The sequence below is a fragment of the Protomyctophum bolini genome (assembly GCF_963924005.1).
Source record: "Protomyctophum bolini genome assembly, chromosome: 1".
NCBI lineage: Eukaryota > Metazoa > Chordata > Actinopteri > Myctophiformes > Myctophidae > Protomyctophum > Protomyctophum bolini.
In genome coordinates this window covers 53,866,753-53,883,474 of record NC_137862.1, presented here as the reverse complement: position 1 = coordinate 53,883,474, position 16,722 = coordinate 53,866,753, and the positions used below count along the sequence as shown (strand labels likewise).

At 44.4% G+C, this 16,722-nt stretch overlaps 1 protein-coding gene across 1 annotated transcript; it reads right to left on the bottom strand.

The window, feature by feature from the left end:
• Positions 1-10,747: 10,747 nt before the first annotated feature.
• Positions 10,748-13,668, bottom strand: fgf3 (fibroblast growth factor 3; the record flags this gene model as incomplete). Its single annotated transcript, XM_080771579.1, has 3 exons — positions 10,748-11,278; positions 11,990-12,093; positions 13,338-13,668. 3 exons carry the CDS (start codon positions 13,666-13,668, stop codon positions 10,748-10,750), a joined length of 966 nt encoding a protein of 321 aa, XP_080627705.1.
• Between the last annotated feature and the right edge of the window lie 3,054 nt (positions 13,669-16,722).

Below are 16,722 nucleotides of genomic sequence, written 5' to 3'. Positions count from 1 at the left end.
ACGTCATGTATGTGGACGAGCAAATCGGCAATTTTTGTCCTATAAATTCCCATTGACAATGAATGGAGAATTTACGTCATATGTGTCTGAGCAAAAATAAGAGCGTTCCTAGCGACCTAGTCATGATCGGTGATGAGCACAGACTTACTGAGCCTTATGAGGACGTATAAGCTTCTAAAATAAATACTGCTGCTGTAATTAAAGAGAGAATACTCTCAATAGTGATAGACTGAATGATTAACTGCCCCAAAAATATAGTCTTTTTTTTTTATCCCACGATTTTGTAACCCATTTTTCACCCCTGTGTCAATCATCTAATGTGATCCTGGGCTCTACACACCCTCCACCAACCTAGTCCCCCATATATGGGGGACAAGGGGAGAGCAACGGACTTGAACTCATGCTTCCTTCATGCCTGAGTGTCCAAGTTGCTCCTTTGCACCTGACAGGGGGGAGTTTCCCTGGTTGGAAGGAACACGTTATTCCAACCAGTTCCTTTCCCCTCCATCAGGCGCCCCGGCTGGCCAGGGGGAGGCAGTTTAGTGACCAGGATTACTGCATGTTTTTCGTGAGGGTACCTACCCTAGGGGACACGGGGAGAACATGCAAAAATAAATATAGTCTTAAATTAAACATTGTAAGCATAATACTATTGTAGTGTCTCAATATTTGTCCATAACTCCCTCCTCTGAGGGAGCTTCTGGCACTTTTCTTTTCTTTATTTGCACAACAACACAAACATTCGTGCCGTCGGTAAACTAAAATAATAAATAAAAAATAAAACATACGACAGTTGAGTTGACCGACGCTTGGCAAAGCGGATTTCACTTCTATTCCTGATCACCTCCTCAAGATGCAGGAAAAAAGAATAAAGTCTCTATATATACCTCATTTTAATCATCCACTATCATCTCATGGACGTTTTGACTGTCACTATATCAAGAAGCAGCAAGACCCTATAGGCCTATTGTGTTTCAATTGTTGTTGTTTTGTGTGTGGCGTTTGTGCTCAGCTGTGCCAAGGAAGTGGACAGGGAATTTAGAAAGAAAACTTGTCACTGAACACATTGTATGCTATGAGTTTAAAATTGTTTACATGATAATTTTGAGTTAAGTCTTTTGCTCTCCCCAGGTTGACGGAGGGTGTGTAGAGCCCAGGATCACACTAGATTGGCACAGGAGTGAAAAATGGGTTACAAAATCGTGGGATAAAAAATATATATTAAAAAAACAAAATGTAAAAATGACAACCAACCAACCCGGCCGACTTCTGACATGTCCAGGTGAACACCTGGAGTGGTTTTAGAATCCGCTATACGTGTTTTCCCAATCGTGTGTGCGGGCAAGATAGCAATTTTGGGCATGCATGATGCAACAACACGCCAAAGGCCACACCTCCAAAGGACTATAGTGAATAATAATAAAGAAATAACCGCAACATTTAGTAAAAAAAAAAGAAGAAGAAGACGTAATTAGCCACTTGTTCGAATGCCCCCGCCCCCCCTGTCAAACATATCTAAAATTGTTAAAACGAATGAAAGCAGCAAATGAAACAAGAAATGATCACATAGTGATATTTGTCAGGTGAAAGAAGCGCTAGTTTCTTTATTTAGTAACGAACGCTCCTCTCAACCGGCCGGTCTGAATCATAACATTACGTTACATAACATTGGGCTGTCTCTAAAGATTTCTGTTCCTGTCAAAAAATAGCAGATTTACAAGCTCACAATAGATAGATCTAAAGAAAGAAAGAAAGAAATAAATAAAGAAAGAAAATAACATTCTGGTGAAGGAAAATAACATTCTGGTGTAATGATTTTGGTCGACATTGGCTGACCTTCTGCGTCACTTTAGGTCACATTCTCACCTAATACTTCGGTAGACTCATGCGTATGGGCGGAGATTTTGGGATTCTTGCATATTTAATTTGCTGCAGTTTGCCTTCACACTGTCATCCGTAGCAATTGGAAACGCAGCAGGGGGGACCTTTATCAATGTGTTCCATTCATAAACCTAGCCTACGACACAGTGAACTCTATGGTGATAAAATTATACTCATAACGTGCATGTGTCGTGCCATCTGGGACTGGACCCCCCCCCCAGCTCTCTCGCTCTCTCACTATACATGCAGCAGCCACGCCACTCACTTTTGGGCATGGAGGCACAGCGCTGAGCACACCGATATAACAGACAGCAGCGCAAAATGTTTACAAGTTTACAAGTCGAGATGAAAGTCCCTGCTCCCCAGTCCCCACAGTGACAGCTCCATGTTTACGGCACAGACAGACAGACAGAATATTCTGTAGGCTATAATACACTGCAGTGTTTTTATGTGTTTTCTTAAGCAATTGATTAATGTACTCCGACCACGTCTATCCAAGGTAACGGGACATCTTTGCGCTGCGTAAAATATGCCTTCTCCGTCTCCAACTGTGTTCAGCTCCTCACCCGCCACATTGTTTGCTTAATTTCCTTTATTTACTGCGGATTGCATTCACACCTGCACCAAATCGTAATCAAGTGCGATTGGAAGCGAAGCGAAACCCCCGTTTTTGCTCGGAGTAAAATGCGGTTCTTTGATACGCATTAGGATTCGAATGAGCCTTCACACCTGTCAAACGAAGTGCACTTTCTGAAAATGCGCAGCAGGATTCGTTTTAATCGCAGCAAAGCTCTCTGGTGAGAATGTGACCTAAGTGACATCGAGTTTGACAGTGGTTGCAAAGGCATTCAATGATTGTGTGGGCCCAGTGGTGGGAGTTCTGGTCTGGTTTAGGTGAATATTAAGTAGTTCCGGTCATTTGGTGGGGGGGGGGGGGGGGGGGGGGGGGGGGGCATGCATTAAAAATAAATTAATCCACAAAACTAGCGTCATTTGTATTGTTGACCCATTTATACCATATGTGACGGCCCTGCCCCCTCTGCACAGTAGGCTAGCTGGCAGCCTGGGTGATTAGGGCAGAATGGAGCAGGCCGTCAGGCCAACTGTGTACACCTGAGTGGGGTGTGGTTTGGGAGAGTATATAAGGGCCTCCATGCGCTCAAGCCAGCTATCTTACCTTCCTTTCAAGCAGTTGCACACCTTTTACAACACTCACACACAGCACACTCCATACATCCATACACTGCATACATGACTGATTACTGACATTGTCACATCTCATACCAGTTTATTTGATGATTCCTTGTGTTACAACCCCAGCACCTATCCTTTCCCCTATACCTTTATTTCACCTTAACTTATTCTAATTTAGAATAATAAATATATAATATAAAAGGTTTGCCTTGTGTGTGGACTCCCTTTTTGTCATGTATTGCCCTAGAGTGCATGACACCATAGCGCAACCTTTGTTCAACTTTGACCCCTCTGTCACATGGAACTATGTTTTTGTGCTGCTGCTGGCATTGTGATACTGGACACAAAAATAGTTCCATATATGACAGTCCAGAGGGGTCAGACTTGAACGAAAGTTGCTCTATATAGCTATGATATGGTAGAAATAGGTCAACAATACAAATGACGTTTTGTGCTTGATATTCACCAAAACCAGACCAGAACTCCCACCACGGGACTCAGGCAATCAATAGGCCTACCTTTGCAACCACTATATTAATGACAAGTATGTCCTACAGCCTGTAACAAAGAGGTCCTCCGTTACTTATACTTTGCATATTTATGATTATTTTGATTATTTTTAACCAAAACCAGACCAGAACTCCCACCACGCGCCCAGACAATCAATTAATGCCTTTGCAAGCACTAGCCCAATCATAATGGTAAGCATTTCCTATACAGCTTTAAGTCCAAAAATCTAAACTAACCTTTTAATGTAGAGGTCAGTTTGACACCACTGTCATATTCAAAGTCACTTTTGTCTGGTGATGCACAAGTTATTATCTATCTATCTATCTATCTATCTATCTATCTATCTATCTATCTATCTATCTATCTATCTATCTATCTATCTATCTATCTATCTATCTATCCATCCATCCATCCATCCATCCATCCATCCATCCATCCATCCATCCATCCATCCATCCATCCATCCATCCATCCATCCATCCATCCATCCATCCATCCATCCATCCATCCATCCATCCATCCATCCATCCATCCATCCATCCATCCATCCATCCATCCATCCATCCATCCATCCATCCATCCATCTATCTATCTATCTATATTATGTATTTATTTATCTATTCATTAATTCATTCATTCCCAATCAAAACAGTACAAATTGGTGCATAAGTGCAGGTTATTTCTTTCTTTCTTTCTTTCTTTTGTTTGTTTGGTGCAAAATATCAAGGTTTATCAGTGGCACTGGTGGCCCAACAATATGGTTAACTTGTGATACAATGATAATGGATTTGCACCCCTGCGTCTCAAACACCGAAAATAGAAGGTCTGCATGGCATTGCAGCGCAACATCTTGTGAGCTTGTAAATCTGCTAATTTTTTTTGGTGTGACAGTACTAGTAGTACTGTACTACAGTAGCCTAGTATAGCAACCAAACGAAAATCAGGTTATATTGGGTAACAAGTTGATATTCGAATCTGAAGTCCTGCCCCTAGGGGGCAGTATTATACAAATGTACATCCACTGACTAATCTACAGACTTGTAGATGTGTGTGCAATATTGCAGTCGTTCGTGCGGTGTGTGTGTGTGTGTGTGTGTGTGTGTGTGTGTGTGTGTGTGTGTGTGTGTGTGTGTGTGTGTGTGTGTGTGTGTGTGTGTGTGTGTGTGTGTGTGTGTGTGTGTGTGTGTGCACCGCATGCAACCATCATCAGAAACCCTTCTCTTTATCTGGTGGTGTCTATGTCTATGTGTCCGCTCTGGTCTGGTCTAGTCTGTGTCTGGTCTGGTCTGGTCTGGTCTGGTCTAGTCTGGTCTAGTCAGGTCTGGTCTTGTCTATAGTCTGGTCTGGTCTGCTCTGCTCTGGTGTCATATCATCTCATCTATAGTCTCTGAGTGGAAACGGTCAGAGATGTCAGACCGTCACCAAAACTGGATGGAACTTTAGCTATATATAACACAAATGTGTGTAACTTTTGAGGTTGAGCTGTCTTTTAAAGATTTTTAACTGTACACGGAATGTGAGGATGAAAAAATAAAAAATCACACCTGTGTGAAGTGAGGGGGCATGGGCACTCTTATATCATCACACATCATCATACATCATCTCATTCTGGTCAAAATGGCCAATCACATGTAATTAGCGTCCTCGCTTTTGTCTTCAATGTTTGTGTTTACACAAACACTCAAAGCTGCATGGCCATTCATTGTCAATGGCATTTATAATGTTTGTGTTTTGGGAGAAAAATTTGGTTACACAGACTCAAAGCTGGACATAGGATCGCCCCTCAAAAATGAGGGGAAAAGAAGTGATGACCCCAATTGTGTTTGGCCGGAATGTGATTATATGTATGACGATGTATGATGATAAGACCGCCCCTCACTTCACACAGAGTGTGATTTTTGTGTTACAAAATATAAGAAAAAGTCCTTCTGCGCACCTACAATGGACAGGTGCGTCGGATAACTGGAACTGATAAGTAGAGAAAAATAATCCCGCACGGCACAGCTGTCTTCACTTGAGTTTAGATTTTATTGAGCAACGTTTCGGTCGTCAGTCGTCACTCGTCAGACCGACAACCGAAACGTCTGACGACCGAAACTAAATAAAATAAATAAAATCAATAAAATCTAAACTCAAGTGAAGACAGCTGTGTGCGGGATTGTGTTACAAAATACAAAAAAATAACCTCTCAAAATATCACTTAGAGCACCTTTCACTTCACTTCACTTTCACTTTCAATGTTTTATTTTGGTCTTTAGTTCATGTATACAAAAATGAATAATTTGTTATGAATACGGATAAATTAATTGTTATGACCCAAAAAGGTGTAGGCTTATAGCTTATTTTGCCAACCCTTACCAAATACAAATAATATACATGACGAACAAAGAAAACAAAAACAAAGTAGGCTAGGTCTCTGTGGGAAAACACAGATAAATATATTAAGGGCCGGCGGAACAATCTTGAAGAGTTTGAATCCATATTTTGTTAACAAGGGTTCAAATCAATTACCAGAATCATTCGTTTGAATTGTGAAGGTTGCATCTCTCTCCCCCCATTTCCTGTCAGCTTACTGTACAGTATGTACACTATCAAATATATCAAATAAAGGCAGAAAAGGGCCCAAAGTGTAGGTTTAAATTGTTTTACCATATATATACATTGCATCTCCTCATTCATACAATTTCTGTGACTATAGGCAAATGACATAAACCATATAGCCAACAGGACAGGATAAATGCAGAACGACAAAGAGTGATGAGGAGAGAGTGGCTAAAAAGAGTCTTCATAAGTATTCATCAGGGCAAGACTCCTCTGTGAGTCGAAATAAGTAGGCTAGGCTCTTTTACATTTCTAAATAAAGTAGCCTACCTTGATTTTTATCCACCCTCTCCTCATTTTTAAACATTTTCTTAGTGCTCGGGTCGTCGCCTTAATGGTCATGTAAATAGAGTGCAAAGAAAACATCTCAGTGCCCTCAAAGTAACCAGGACACCAGGTAAACATCCATCCATCACTGTCTAAACAACACGTTATCTCATTCAACGAAAGGTATTTCATAATTGCCCCTTTTTATGACTGGCCATTGAGCCGGTGGTGTTAATATCTAAACATGTTTTTGTCTTTACACGAAATTAATATACACTTCCGTGTTTACCCAAAAGAGTCACTTTGTAAGGGAAAAGAACCCAACAGAGACAAAATTGCGCCACAGCCGGGCCCGAACCTATTGACGTCGGGATGAAACCGATCCATCCAGCGCTCCCATCTCTCCCATCTCTCCATTTCCCTTTTCGGAGAGATAGGGTCACAGCGAATGAGTCATTATATAATTCATGGCGCAAAGCTCTCCAGGGGAATTCTTCTTATCACTGATCTGCAAGGGTATAAGGTGGATATCGCACATGAATGTATAAGTATCACCAGGAAGATTATTCTTAGTAGGGCAAACAGCTCAGCAAGGGCGATTACGTCTCAACGCACCTGGCCGTGCTATGTGAGCCCTGTAAGGAAGTGATCCGCGAGGCGATTAAAAGCTAAAGTCACTCGGTAAAGTAAACAATACGATATACAATAATTTAGACGGAATAAAAGTGTCAGGCGGAGGTGGGGGTTGACATGGGTGACAACGCTACACAGAGGGTCATCATGTCCCATTAAGGCCTCCGCATTCCAGTTGAGTAATATTAGATTTTGGCATTCATAACAAACTATAGCAACGTGTTACTTTCTATGACAGTTTCTGCTTTCAGGTAGAGCCTGCCTTGTTTATCGGCACCGCGGCTTTGGTGGCTGCTTCAGATAAAGAGCCCAGCGGTCTCAAGCGGCATCGCTTCCCAGGCGCCCCTCGGGAGGGGCTATTGTCACGGGCAGGAAGCCTCCCCAGCCCGCAGGTATAGAATGACAAGGCTTTATATTCCACTACCTATAGATGGTAGCCAGCCACACACACACAGAAGACCCTGCTGCTGCTGCTCTCTCTCTCTCTCTCTCTTATTATAACTTTTTTTTTTAAAACCCTGCAAAACTGCACATCCCCAAAAGAAGATCAGTAGCCTACAAATGTGTGTTTTTGGTAAACGTTGCATCGGTTGCTGTCTTTATTGTTTTCTACTGCACAGATCCCGCAGTAGGTAGGCTCACTGTACAACAATGGCAAACAAGGGGGAGAGAGAGAGACGAGAGAGAGAGAGAGAGAGAGAGAGAGAGAGAGAGAGAGATGAACTGTTTCAAGCACTTACATCATTTATAGCATAGTCTGCATGACAGAGGGCATAGTGTACAAATAAAGATACAGTCCTCTATTTTTGTCATTCTTAATCAATGCTCTATGACTCTATATTGACATTGGACAGGACAGTTGCTATTCTCTGACGAGAATAGTAAAGGGCTTGAGGTATAACTCTTATTTGGCATATTTAGTGTAGTGAGGGTTGTGGGAAAATACCTATATTCTGAGCTTTTGCCATTACCGAAATCTGCTATTTTGGGGGGAAATTTAAGCAACATAAAGCTTCTTAGTTGACACCAACCCATACTGATCAGTTATGGGGATATAGGGTCTCATAAAATGATGCCCTATAACTTGTCTGCTAAACTTACCTATATTTTTGTATATGACTCAAGTGAGTCTTCAGAACTTTATATGCCATGCATGGCTGGTTGAAGTTTAAGTTTGCGTACATGTTATTACATGCATGGTGCCTGAATTTTAGCTGGGAACTTTTATAATTTAAATACAGGTACACATATAGGCAAATTAAATAGGTTATTATGCTAATGCTGCTTTGTAAATAATGTGAAAGCTTCTCTTCAGATGTGGTCGGTCGGGGGTCGGTCTCACTGAAACACAGCGGCTCAAGTTTCCCAAAGAGTCCATAGCTCATGTATACAGTTGTTTCGACCGTCCAACAGCTTCACATCTCCACAATAGCATGAAAAGAAGTCTTTCAATCAATTCTGTTGTTTCCTTAAAAAAAAAAAAAAGTGGGTGGGGGGGGGGTGAGATATCCATGTCATTCAGTCTTAAACTTTTGCTGTGAACATTTTTTTTGGGAACCTCCGCTCTATTCAAGTTGTATTATGGATTGAATAAATAAATATATGTGAGTCAGTCAAGGGGGAGGGAGGCATCAGAAATATGAGCACAGCGGTGGTGTCTGTTTAGTATAGTGGTTGCCATGGTGTTTAATAGCAGGTATATACCGACTGAGGTGGTACCACGGAGGTAGGCTACCACCACAGGGTTTGATGTTTTAGAATAGAACAGAAAGAAAAAGCCGGATTCGTACTTCGTCACACGGCGGTGGTCACACATGCTGAAAATAGGCAAACCATACAAGCTTATGCGACACCTTGTAGTTGTGCCCGTCGATGACGTGAAACCTTGTAGGGTGTCTATGGGTACTGCCACACTATCAAAAGAGCTGCGCACGTTCGGCGGACAGCCGAAAAACCGGGTTTTTAGACAGCTGGTGGATGGAGAAAAAAAAAGCTCCACTTCCGCGCACGACTTGCGCGACGGCCAGCTTCCCGGAAGTGGAGCTTTTCTTCCATCTACCAGCTGTCTAAAAAACCCGGAAAAATAAGCTGTGCACAGCTTCTTCCATGTCCGCGGCGCAAAACCGTTTTTTTCCGCTTACGTCTGGAAACGGGGTCTGACTCGCTGCGCCGTCATGCCACGACCATAGACGGCCACGACGCATAAATTAGGCAAAAAAAAAAAAACTCTTGACAAAAAATGACAACATTGACAAAATGCAGAAAACAATCTCATCAATAACTTAAAAAACAAAAACAAGTACCAAATAAATATTCATATCATTAGTAAATATACAAAGTACTTCTCAAAGTTTTGCAGACAGTAGGCTATCACATCTTATAAGTATAATGTCTTAAAAAATACATCTGCGCTTCCCGTAGAGTTATTTCTCTCTATATACGTTTTCTTTTAATGTTAAACTTAATTTCTTTACAAAGTGCTCTGCTGTGTAAATGTCCCTTATTTGTTGAATGTTCATTTTTTTCCCCCACTAACTCACACCTTACTCCCTCCTGCACCGCAAAACGTATCAGTGGCCATTTAACACTGACAGTGTAAAGGATTTACCCCCAAAGAGTCCGTTTTGGGTCCGTTTTTTACACTCTCAGAGTCCAATGAAACACTGAGGATTTGATCGTGTATTGTGTGTGTAAGCACTTGAGACAATATCCAAAATGTTATATTCTATCTGTCATTTTTAAGCTCGTTATACAGTACATGAACTACAATAAAGCTGTTGTACATAACATATACTTTATATACTATATACATGGATTGTACCAAATTAAAACATCACAGCTCCGGCTGCAACAACACGAAGATATCCACCGTTTGAAAAGTGACACTGAAGAGTGACTGCTCGCAGGGCGCAGTGTCATGACAACAAATGCATTTTGACGCCATGTTTAACAACATCTGTCGACGTTCGCCCCGATCTATAAGCTTGCTCGCGACACACAGCGTCGTGAGATTATAGATCGTCTCATTTCGGCGAAGAGATTTTTGGTGTTATAGAGGGAAATAGGATCTATAGTACAGGCCTATATAGGGTTTAAGTGGTTAAAAACCCTCGATAACAAAAATAACAGCATTTTTTTTCGGAGAACCCCAGTCAGTAGTGGTTTTGACATATAAATCCCTTTTGTTTCCAGAGTGTCAACTCATGTCTCTATTAAGAAACGTGCATCTCTCGGCGGCACTTCGGGGCAGGCAGTCCAAGAGATCAGCTGACTTGACTTTGGGTCTTTGGTCACATCAGTGCTTGTTTGTTTGTGTGCGTGTGTGTGTGTGCCTGTGTGTGTGTGTGTGTGTGTGTGTGTGTGTAAAACAAATAAATCGCCATCAAAGTGTCATTTCACCCTCTTGTCAGTGGAAGCGTTTTTGGCCCCCCATATACTTTGTGGAAAGGTCTTATAATAACTATACCTCTGATCCGGAGTTACAGTATATATAAATCACATCCAAGCGATGGGGTCAGCAGTATACTCGGTCCTGCAGTGTGTACCGCGGTCCGTGTTTTTTTGCACATCCCGGTCCCTGCCATGTGTGTGTGTCATGTGTGTGTATATCTCCCATATATATATATATAGGCGTCTTCATTCATTCATTCAACCCAGCAGCTCAGTCCTCCGGCCGCGTGCGGCCGCCGCCACCGCGGCCTTTCCTGGCGCGGTGCCTGCGTCTCCTGCGTTCGCCGTGGTGGTGGCCGTGGCCCCCGCCCCCGGTGGCGGCCTGTTGCAGGAGGTGCGGGTGGTGGTGTGGGTGTGCAGGCGCCCCACCGCCACCGCCGCCACCGCCGGGGGCTTTCTGACTGTCCCGCCACCGCCGCACCATGTCGTGGCCCTTGTTGCCCAGGACGCGGGGCAGGAAGAGCGAGGCCTTGTCCGTGCTGCGGGTCTTGAAGCCGCGCCGCGGCCGGCCCTTCCCGTTGATGGACACGTACCACTGCCGCTTGGCGCTGGCTCCGCCCCCGCCCCGGCTCCCCCCTCCCCCTCCTCGTCGGCTGCCCCCCTCGGCTCCTCCTCCTCCTCCTCCGGGCGGCGGCGGGGCTCCTCCTCCGGGCTGCTCGGTGGAGTGGTGGCGCGACGCGTACGTGTTGTAGCCCAGCTCGTGGATGCGCTCCACGAACTCGCATTCCTTGTTGAACGCCTCCTGTAGGAAGGAAGGAAGGAGGAAGACAAGGAGGAGGAGGAAGAGGATGCGCACGGTTAGCTATACATATATATATATATACAGACGTTCCTCTCTCTCTTGAAATGTAAATTTATTTTTAAAAGAAATTGTAAAAGTGAAAACAACACGAGGGGCCTGGCATATATAGAGTCATGGATGATTCTGCTCAACTGCAGGTTTACGTGACGATAAATATATTTACATTGTGGACATAATGGAGGTTCATTGACTACACGCGTGCACGTATACACGTGCGCGCACACGCACTCACTCACTCACTCACTCACTCACTCACTCACTCACCACCTCACTCACTCACTCACTCACCACCTCACCCACTCACTCACTCACTCACTCACTCACCCACCCACCAAGGCCTGCACCCACCCACGCGCACGCACGCACGCACGCACACACACACACACACACACGCACACACACACACACACACACACACACACACACACACACACACACACCTGTCCATAAAACCCCCATCAGTCATACAAGTCTTCCATTACCATGCAGCCACAATGTCTCCTGAAATTGTTCTGAGCACTTAGCGGCCATCACAGCCTGCAGAATTAAATCTCCATGCACGTCCTATGACGTAACGTCTTCACACCTGCTGAGTCCCTTTTCGGTAATTGACATATAGGCTATACAAGTTCAAGTTTAACATTTACTTACCGAAGCATAGAGGCGACCTTTGTCGTTCATGGCCAAGTATCTGCCGGAAAATAGTCCCTTTATGGCCACGACACCCACGTCCACAGCTGTGATCTCCATGATACCTTTAATTGAAGCATTACACACAGTTATGCACAGTTATGTGTGTGTGTGTGTGTGTGTGTGTGTGTGTGTGTGTGTGTGTGTGTGTGTGTGTGTGCGTGCGCGCGTGCGTGTTGTCACACGCTTTCTTCTACACACACGCATGCATGCACGCGGGCCTATAACATAATCCTAATTAAACGAAAGGTCGAGTAGATTTAGATTTGCACGAGCTTCCATAATAGTCGAGGTGTTTATTTGAAGTAACACTTGATTCATCAGTTGCCTATTCAGTGACTTCCAAGAAGCCTAATCTTCGCTGATTAGATAAATACATCCGTTAGGATCCAAGCCATTGTGAGGCGCAGTCTGTTAAATCTTCCGTTCATATGGAAATGACTGGCGCAGCTCCTTGTTTGCTTGCGCTAATTGGACTTCTATCGCCTGGTTAAATGACTGGCGCTGTTTGAATAAACAACATTACGCCAGTGGTTCTCAAACATTTTCATCTCAATTAAGGACCCCAAATTGATAGCCTTATATATCCTATTTGGCCGCGGACCCCCTTTTGAAAAAAATATTAGTGACAGCCGAGAAAGAAAATGGGGCTACTAAACTGTTCCTCATTTTGCTGCATGGGGACCCCCTGGAACCTCCTCAATGACTCCTCGGGGTCCCCGGACCCCACTTTGGGAAGCAGTGCATTAGGTTTAGACTAAGCATGGAGCGAACGACATTCACAAGGTGATTACAACTAAGAACACACAACCTCTGTAAAACAAACGCTGATCAAACGGTTCAGCAGTAGCCATATAGGCCTACAATATCTCAAACGCGGCCAAAGTAGGCTATAACATAAATAATCGTTGTGTTAGTGTTAAGCCTCTACACTTAAATTTACACAAACATTTGGTTTGATCATTTTAATTTTAATTTGTTCCAAAGACTGGTAGCCTAGATACTTTTAAACATTTGGTTTGGCTTGGTTTGTCTATTTATTAGGCTAATTTATTCTTCCCATCTTTTAAACTTTAGATTGAATATCACAATCATAGTCATTTTCAAACGTTATTTCGTTTAGTATAGGCTATACACATGAATGGATTAAGTTTGCTCTATTATTAAAAAGTGCATGCTAACCTTTTTACTGCAAAATAATAATAAAAAGATCCCCCCCTGCGTAAATAGGCTATATCCACTCACTGCTGGCAGTGATTAAATCAAATTGCCTTTCAACACACAAACACAGTATAGGCTATACACTCACTGTATGGGTTGTTTTCCTCCAGCGTTCCGTCTATTTTCCCGTTCGGGTGGATTTGCAAATGGTATTTGGTAGCGCAGTAGAGCTTTCTGCGCCTCGGCGCGCCCCCCAGGTGCTCGTACACTCCCCCGCGTCCCCCCGCGTCCCTCCGATGGCGGGGGTCGCAGCTCTGGCCCCGGGCGCACGGAGGACCTGCAGCCCGTCGGCGGTGGGGCAACAAGCAGCCGGTCTGTCCCCGGGCGCACGGAGGACGACTAGCCCGGGACGACGACCTGGGCTCGCTCGGCTCCAGCAGGTTCAGCAGCAGCAACAACAGCAGCGGTATTACTAGCATGATTGTGGCATGGCCGGCGAGCGCACGATTCCGGAGAGAAAAATGATCAGGGGTGGTGATGGTGCTGCCTCTCGTCCCATGAAACTGTCGTGCGTGCTGCAGGGCCGGCGTCCACGCATCGGAGGCTCGACTCTCCTCTCCTCTCCCCTCCTCCGCGTCCCGTTAGTGAGTTTAGTTAGTTATAGCTCCCGGCTTTCAGAGGAGGCGAGCCGGTGAAAGGACCGACGGGCGCGCGGTGACAGCAGCAGCGTGGGTGCCTTATTATTAGTGCGTCCTGGCCAGCGGGCATTAGTCCCCAACACGAGCCTTCTCTCCCCCAACAAAAAAAAAGAAGAAAAAAAAAGGTCGGTGACTGCGCGGGGCAAACAAACTCCTCCGGTGCTGCTGTTGAATCCGACCGACTCTGAGAGGCTATCGTGAGATTATTTTTTTTTGCCGATCAACAGTTGCTGCTGCGCAGATATAAAAAAAGAAGCCAGCGGTGTGACAATAGCCCCGAACTCCGACCAATTGATACAAAGGAGAGGGGGGGGAGGCAAAGGTATCAGCGCTGTGTGAAGTGAGAGACTGCGGCGTGGATGAAATTACACAGCGTTACACACAGTGGCTTACTGCGGAACACCGCATCACAAAGGGCCAGCCATCTAAGGGCAGGTCTCTCTCCTCTGAACTCCCTTCTTTTGAAATATCCCAAAGACCAATTATGCATCCCAAATTATACACCCCTGGGCTAGGACATGTGCACCAGTCCAGCGGAACAGGTGATGAATCCTCCCGCAACACCCCCGATTACACTCGCTTCAAAAGCACTTAATAGTCCAATTGCGGTCTGATATATCCGCACAAATCAACGAGTAATCCCCCTAATAATATAATATAGCCTATATGCATGTGAATGAACAGACACGTCATATTATCATAATGGATACAAGTTCCCGTTTTAACAGTGTTCCTTTTGAAATATGACCAATCGACCCATATCGAAAATGAGACGGACAGTTGAACAATTAAGTGATGCCTATATAGGTTTTAATTTATTTTGTATCTCGCTGTGCCTTTTGGATGACAATATGCATGGCCATGTGTTGAGATTGTCTAGATAAGGTGTTCCAAAAAGTGTTGGGTGGTCCTCGCGTCTACTTCCAAGTATAAATACATTTATCCAGATTTAACAGGTGCCCACATGAGATTACACGGCAAACCCGTCATTATATGGACTGCGGGGTCAATCATCAAGTTTGTCTTCATTTGTAATTTGCCTGCCCTGCAATGCCTTGATTCAACGCTCACTCACGGCGTGGGTCTCTTGCGCAACGCCAGTCCTTTTGCGCGCATGTGCACGGCACTAATGGCGAGCATCCATCCCCGGCCTCCAGACAGACAGACAGACAGACAGACAGACAGACCGGGAGGGGTTGAGGTGGGCTGGGACTGGCTGTCAAAGTTATACTGTTGCAGAGTGGGACTCGAACCCTCGACCCTTTCCGTGAGTGGACCGTGTGGCCACTTTAACGCAGCGGACAGCTCTTCTTAGATGTTTATAGGCCTATATATATATATATCCCTCCTGGCTCCTGTCAGCTCTCTATGAGAAGTTGATTCCTGTCAGCCAGCCATTCCATTATGAAGAGACAAATCATCGATGAGTCATTTGGGGATCATCAATCCAGGAGAGTCTCCATAATAAAGCCTCATCCGACGGTATTGTTTGTCCGTTGCGCACACAGGCAGGGTGGATATTGTGAACACACTAGATTCCCAGACTTTTTCCCATCCTAATATCCTGGGCTCTCTGGCTAGGCAGCAACCGGTGGGCGGAAGAGCAACAGGGCTAAATGACTACTGCCCTAAATTGCTTCCATCTTGGTCGCATTATGGTTAGCATTCTGCTAATTAGCACCATCATCTACAAATCTCTGTGCCCTTTGGCGTTGCTCCAGCGCCTGCTATCAAGGCCCTGTGTTGAGAATCCCCAAAGGGAGCCGGCGGTTAATTTGTCTTCCCCTCCCATACATCACCCCTAGCTAGCCTGCCTTTCTGTCACTGCATTTAGCCCCGGCTATTAGAAAAAAGAAGGGGGCACTGATAATTATAAATGTGTGTTGCATTGTGCGCCCCAAACTGAGCCCTCTGCGTCGAGGCAAAGCTAGACAACATACCAAAACATCAACCCAACCGATGTATATCATAGGTTGTTTCTGGTGGCCCGTTTCTGAGAGAGACGCTCTTGATGTGGTTAACTGCTGGCAGAGGGTGGGACCTCAGATGTGGTCTGCTGTTTCTCTCAGAAACTATTTTAATTGCGCTTTGCCTCCACGCCGCCCACAAAGCGTCCCAGTAATAATCACGGCGAACGGCCTGATTTTTTTTTGCGCATGCAGCGCGCGTGCACTGTATAAAACAGGGCTTCCCAAACGTAGGGTCGCATGCCATTTTCGGCCGCGGACCCCTTTCGCGAGTATAGCCACCGCCCTAAATAGCAATTTATTTATTTATGTTTAATTGTATTTATTTATTTACCTTTTCCAGAATTCCACTATATTGTTTTTTTTCCAAAATGTTTTATGCAAAGGGGGGGGGGGGGTCATGGTGATGTAATATGATGAGTTATAATAACGCTATAGTGTCACTATTTTTGAAAATTGCACTGCACTTTTTGAAGACAAAATTTGAGGCTTAAAACAAAAATGAACTGAAGCTTAAATCATTGTTTTTTTTACACCAAAGAAATAACAATGAAGTTGGCAGCACTTTGTTTTGCCTTTGACAAAAATAAAATGTATAGGCCTAATAGTTACGTCAAGCAAAAAGGACAAAATCAGCAACCCATTGATAATATTAGGGTATTTGTTCCCCTTTAGAGTTCGACTATTAGCGTACGCATGTGATTAAATCCACTTGACAAATGATTCTAAACCAGGTCCCATCAAGTGGCCCCAACACAAAACACAGAACACACATTTTAACCTTCCATTTTCTCCCTCGGCCCTGCCATGAATGAAAGCAAAGAATTTCAGGGCTCGTTTTTTTAATTGACCTCGCCAAATCCCCCCA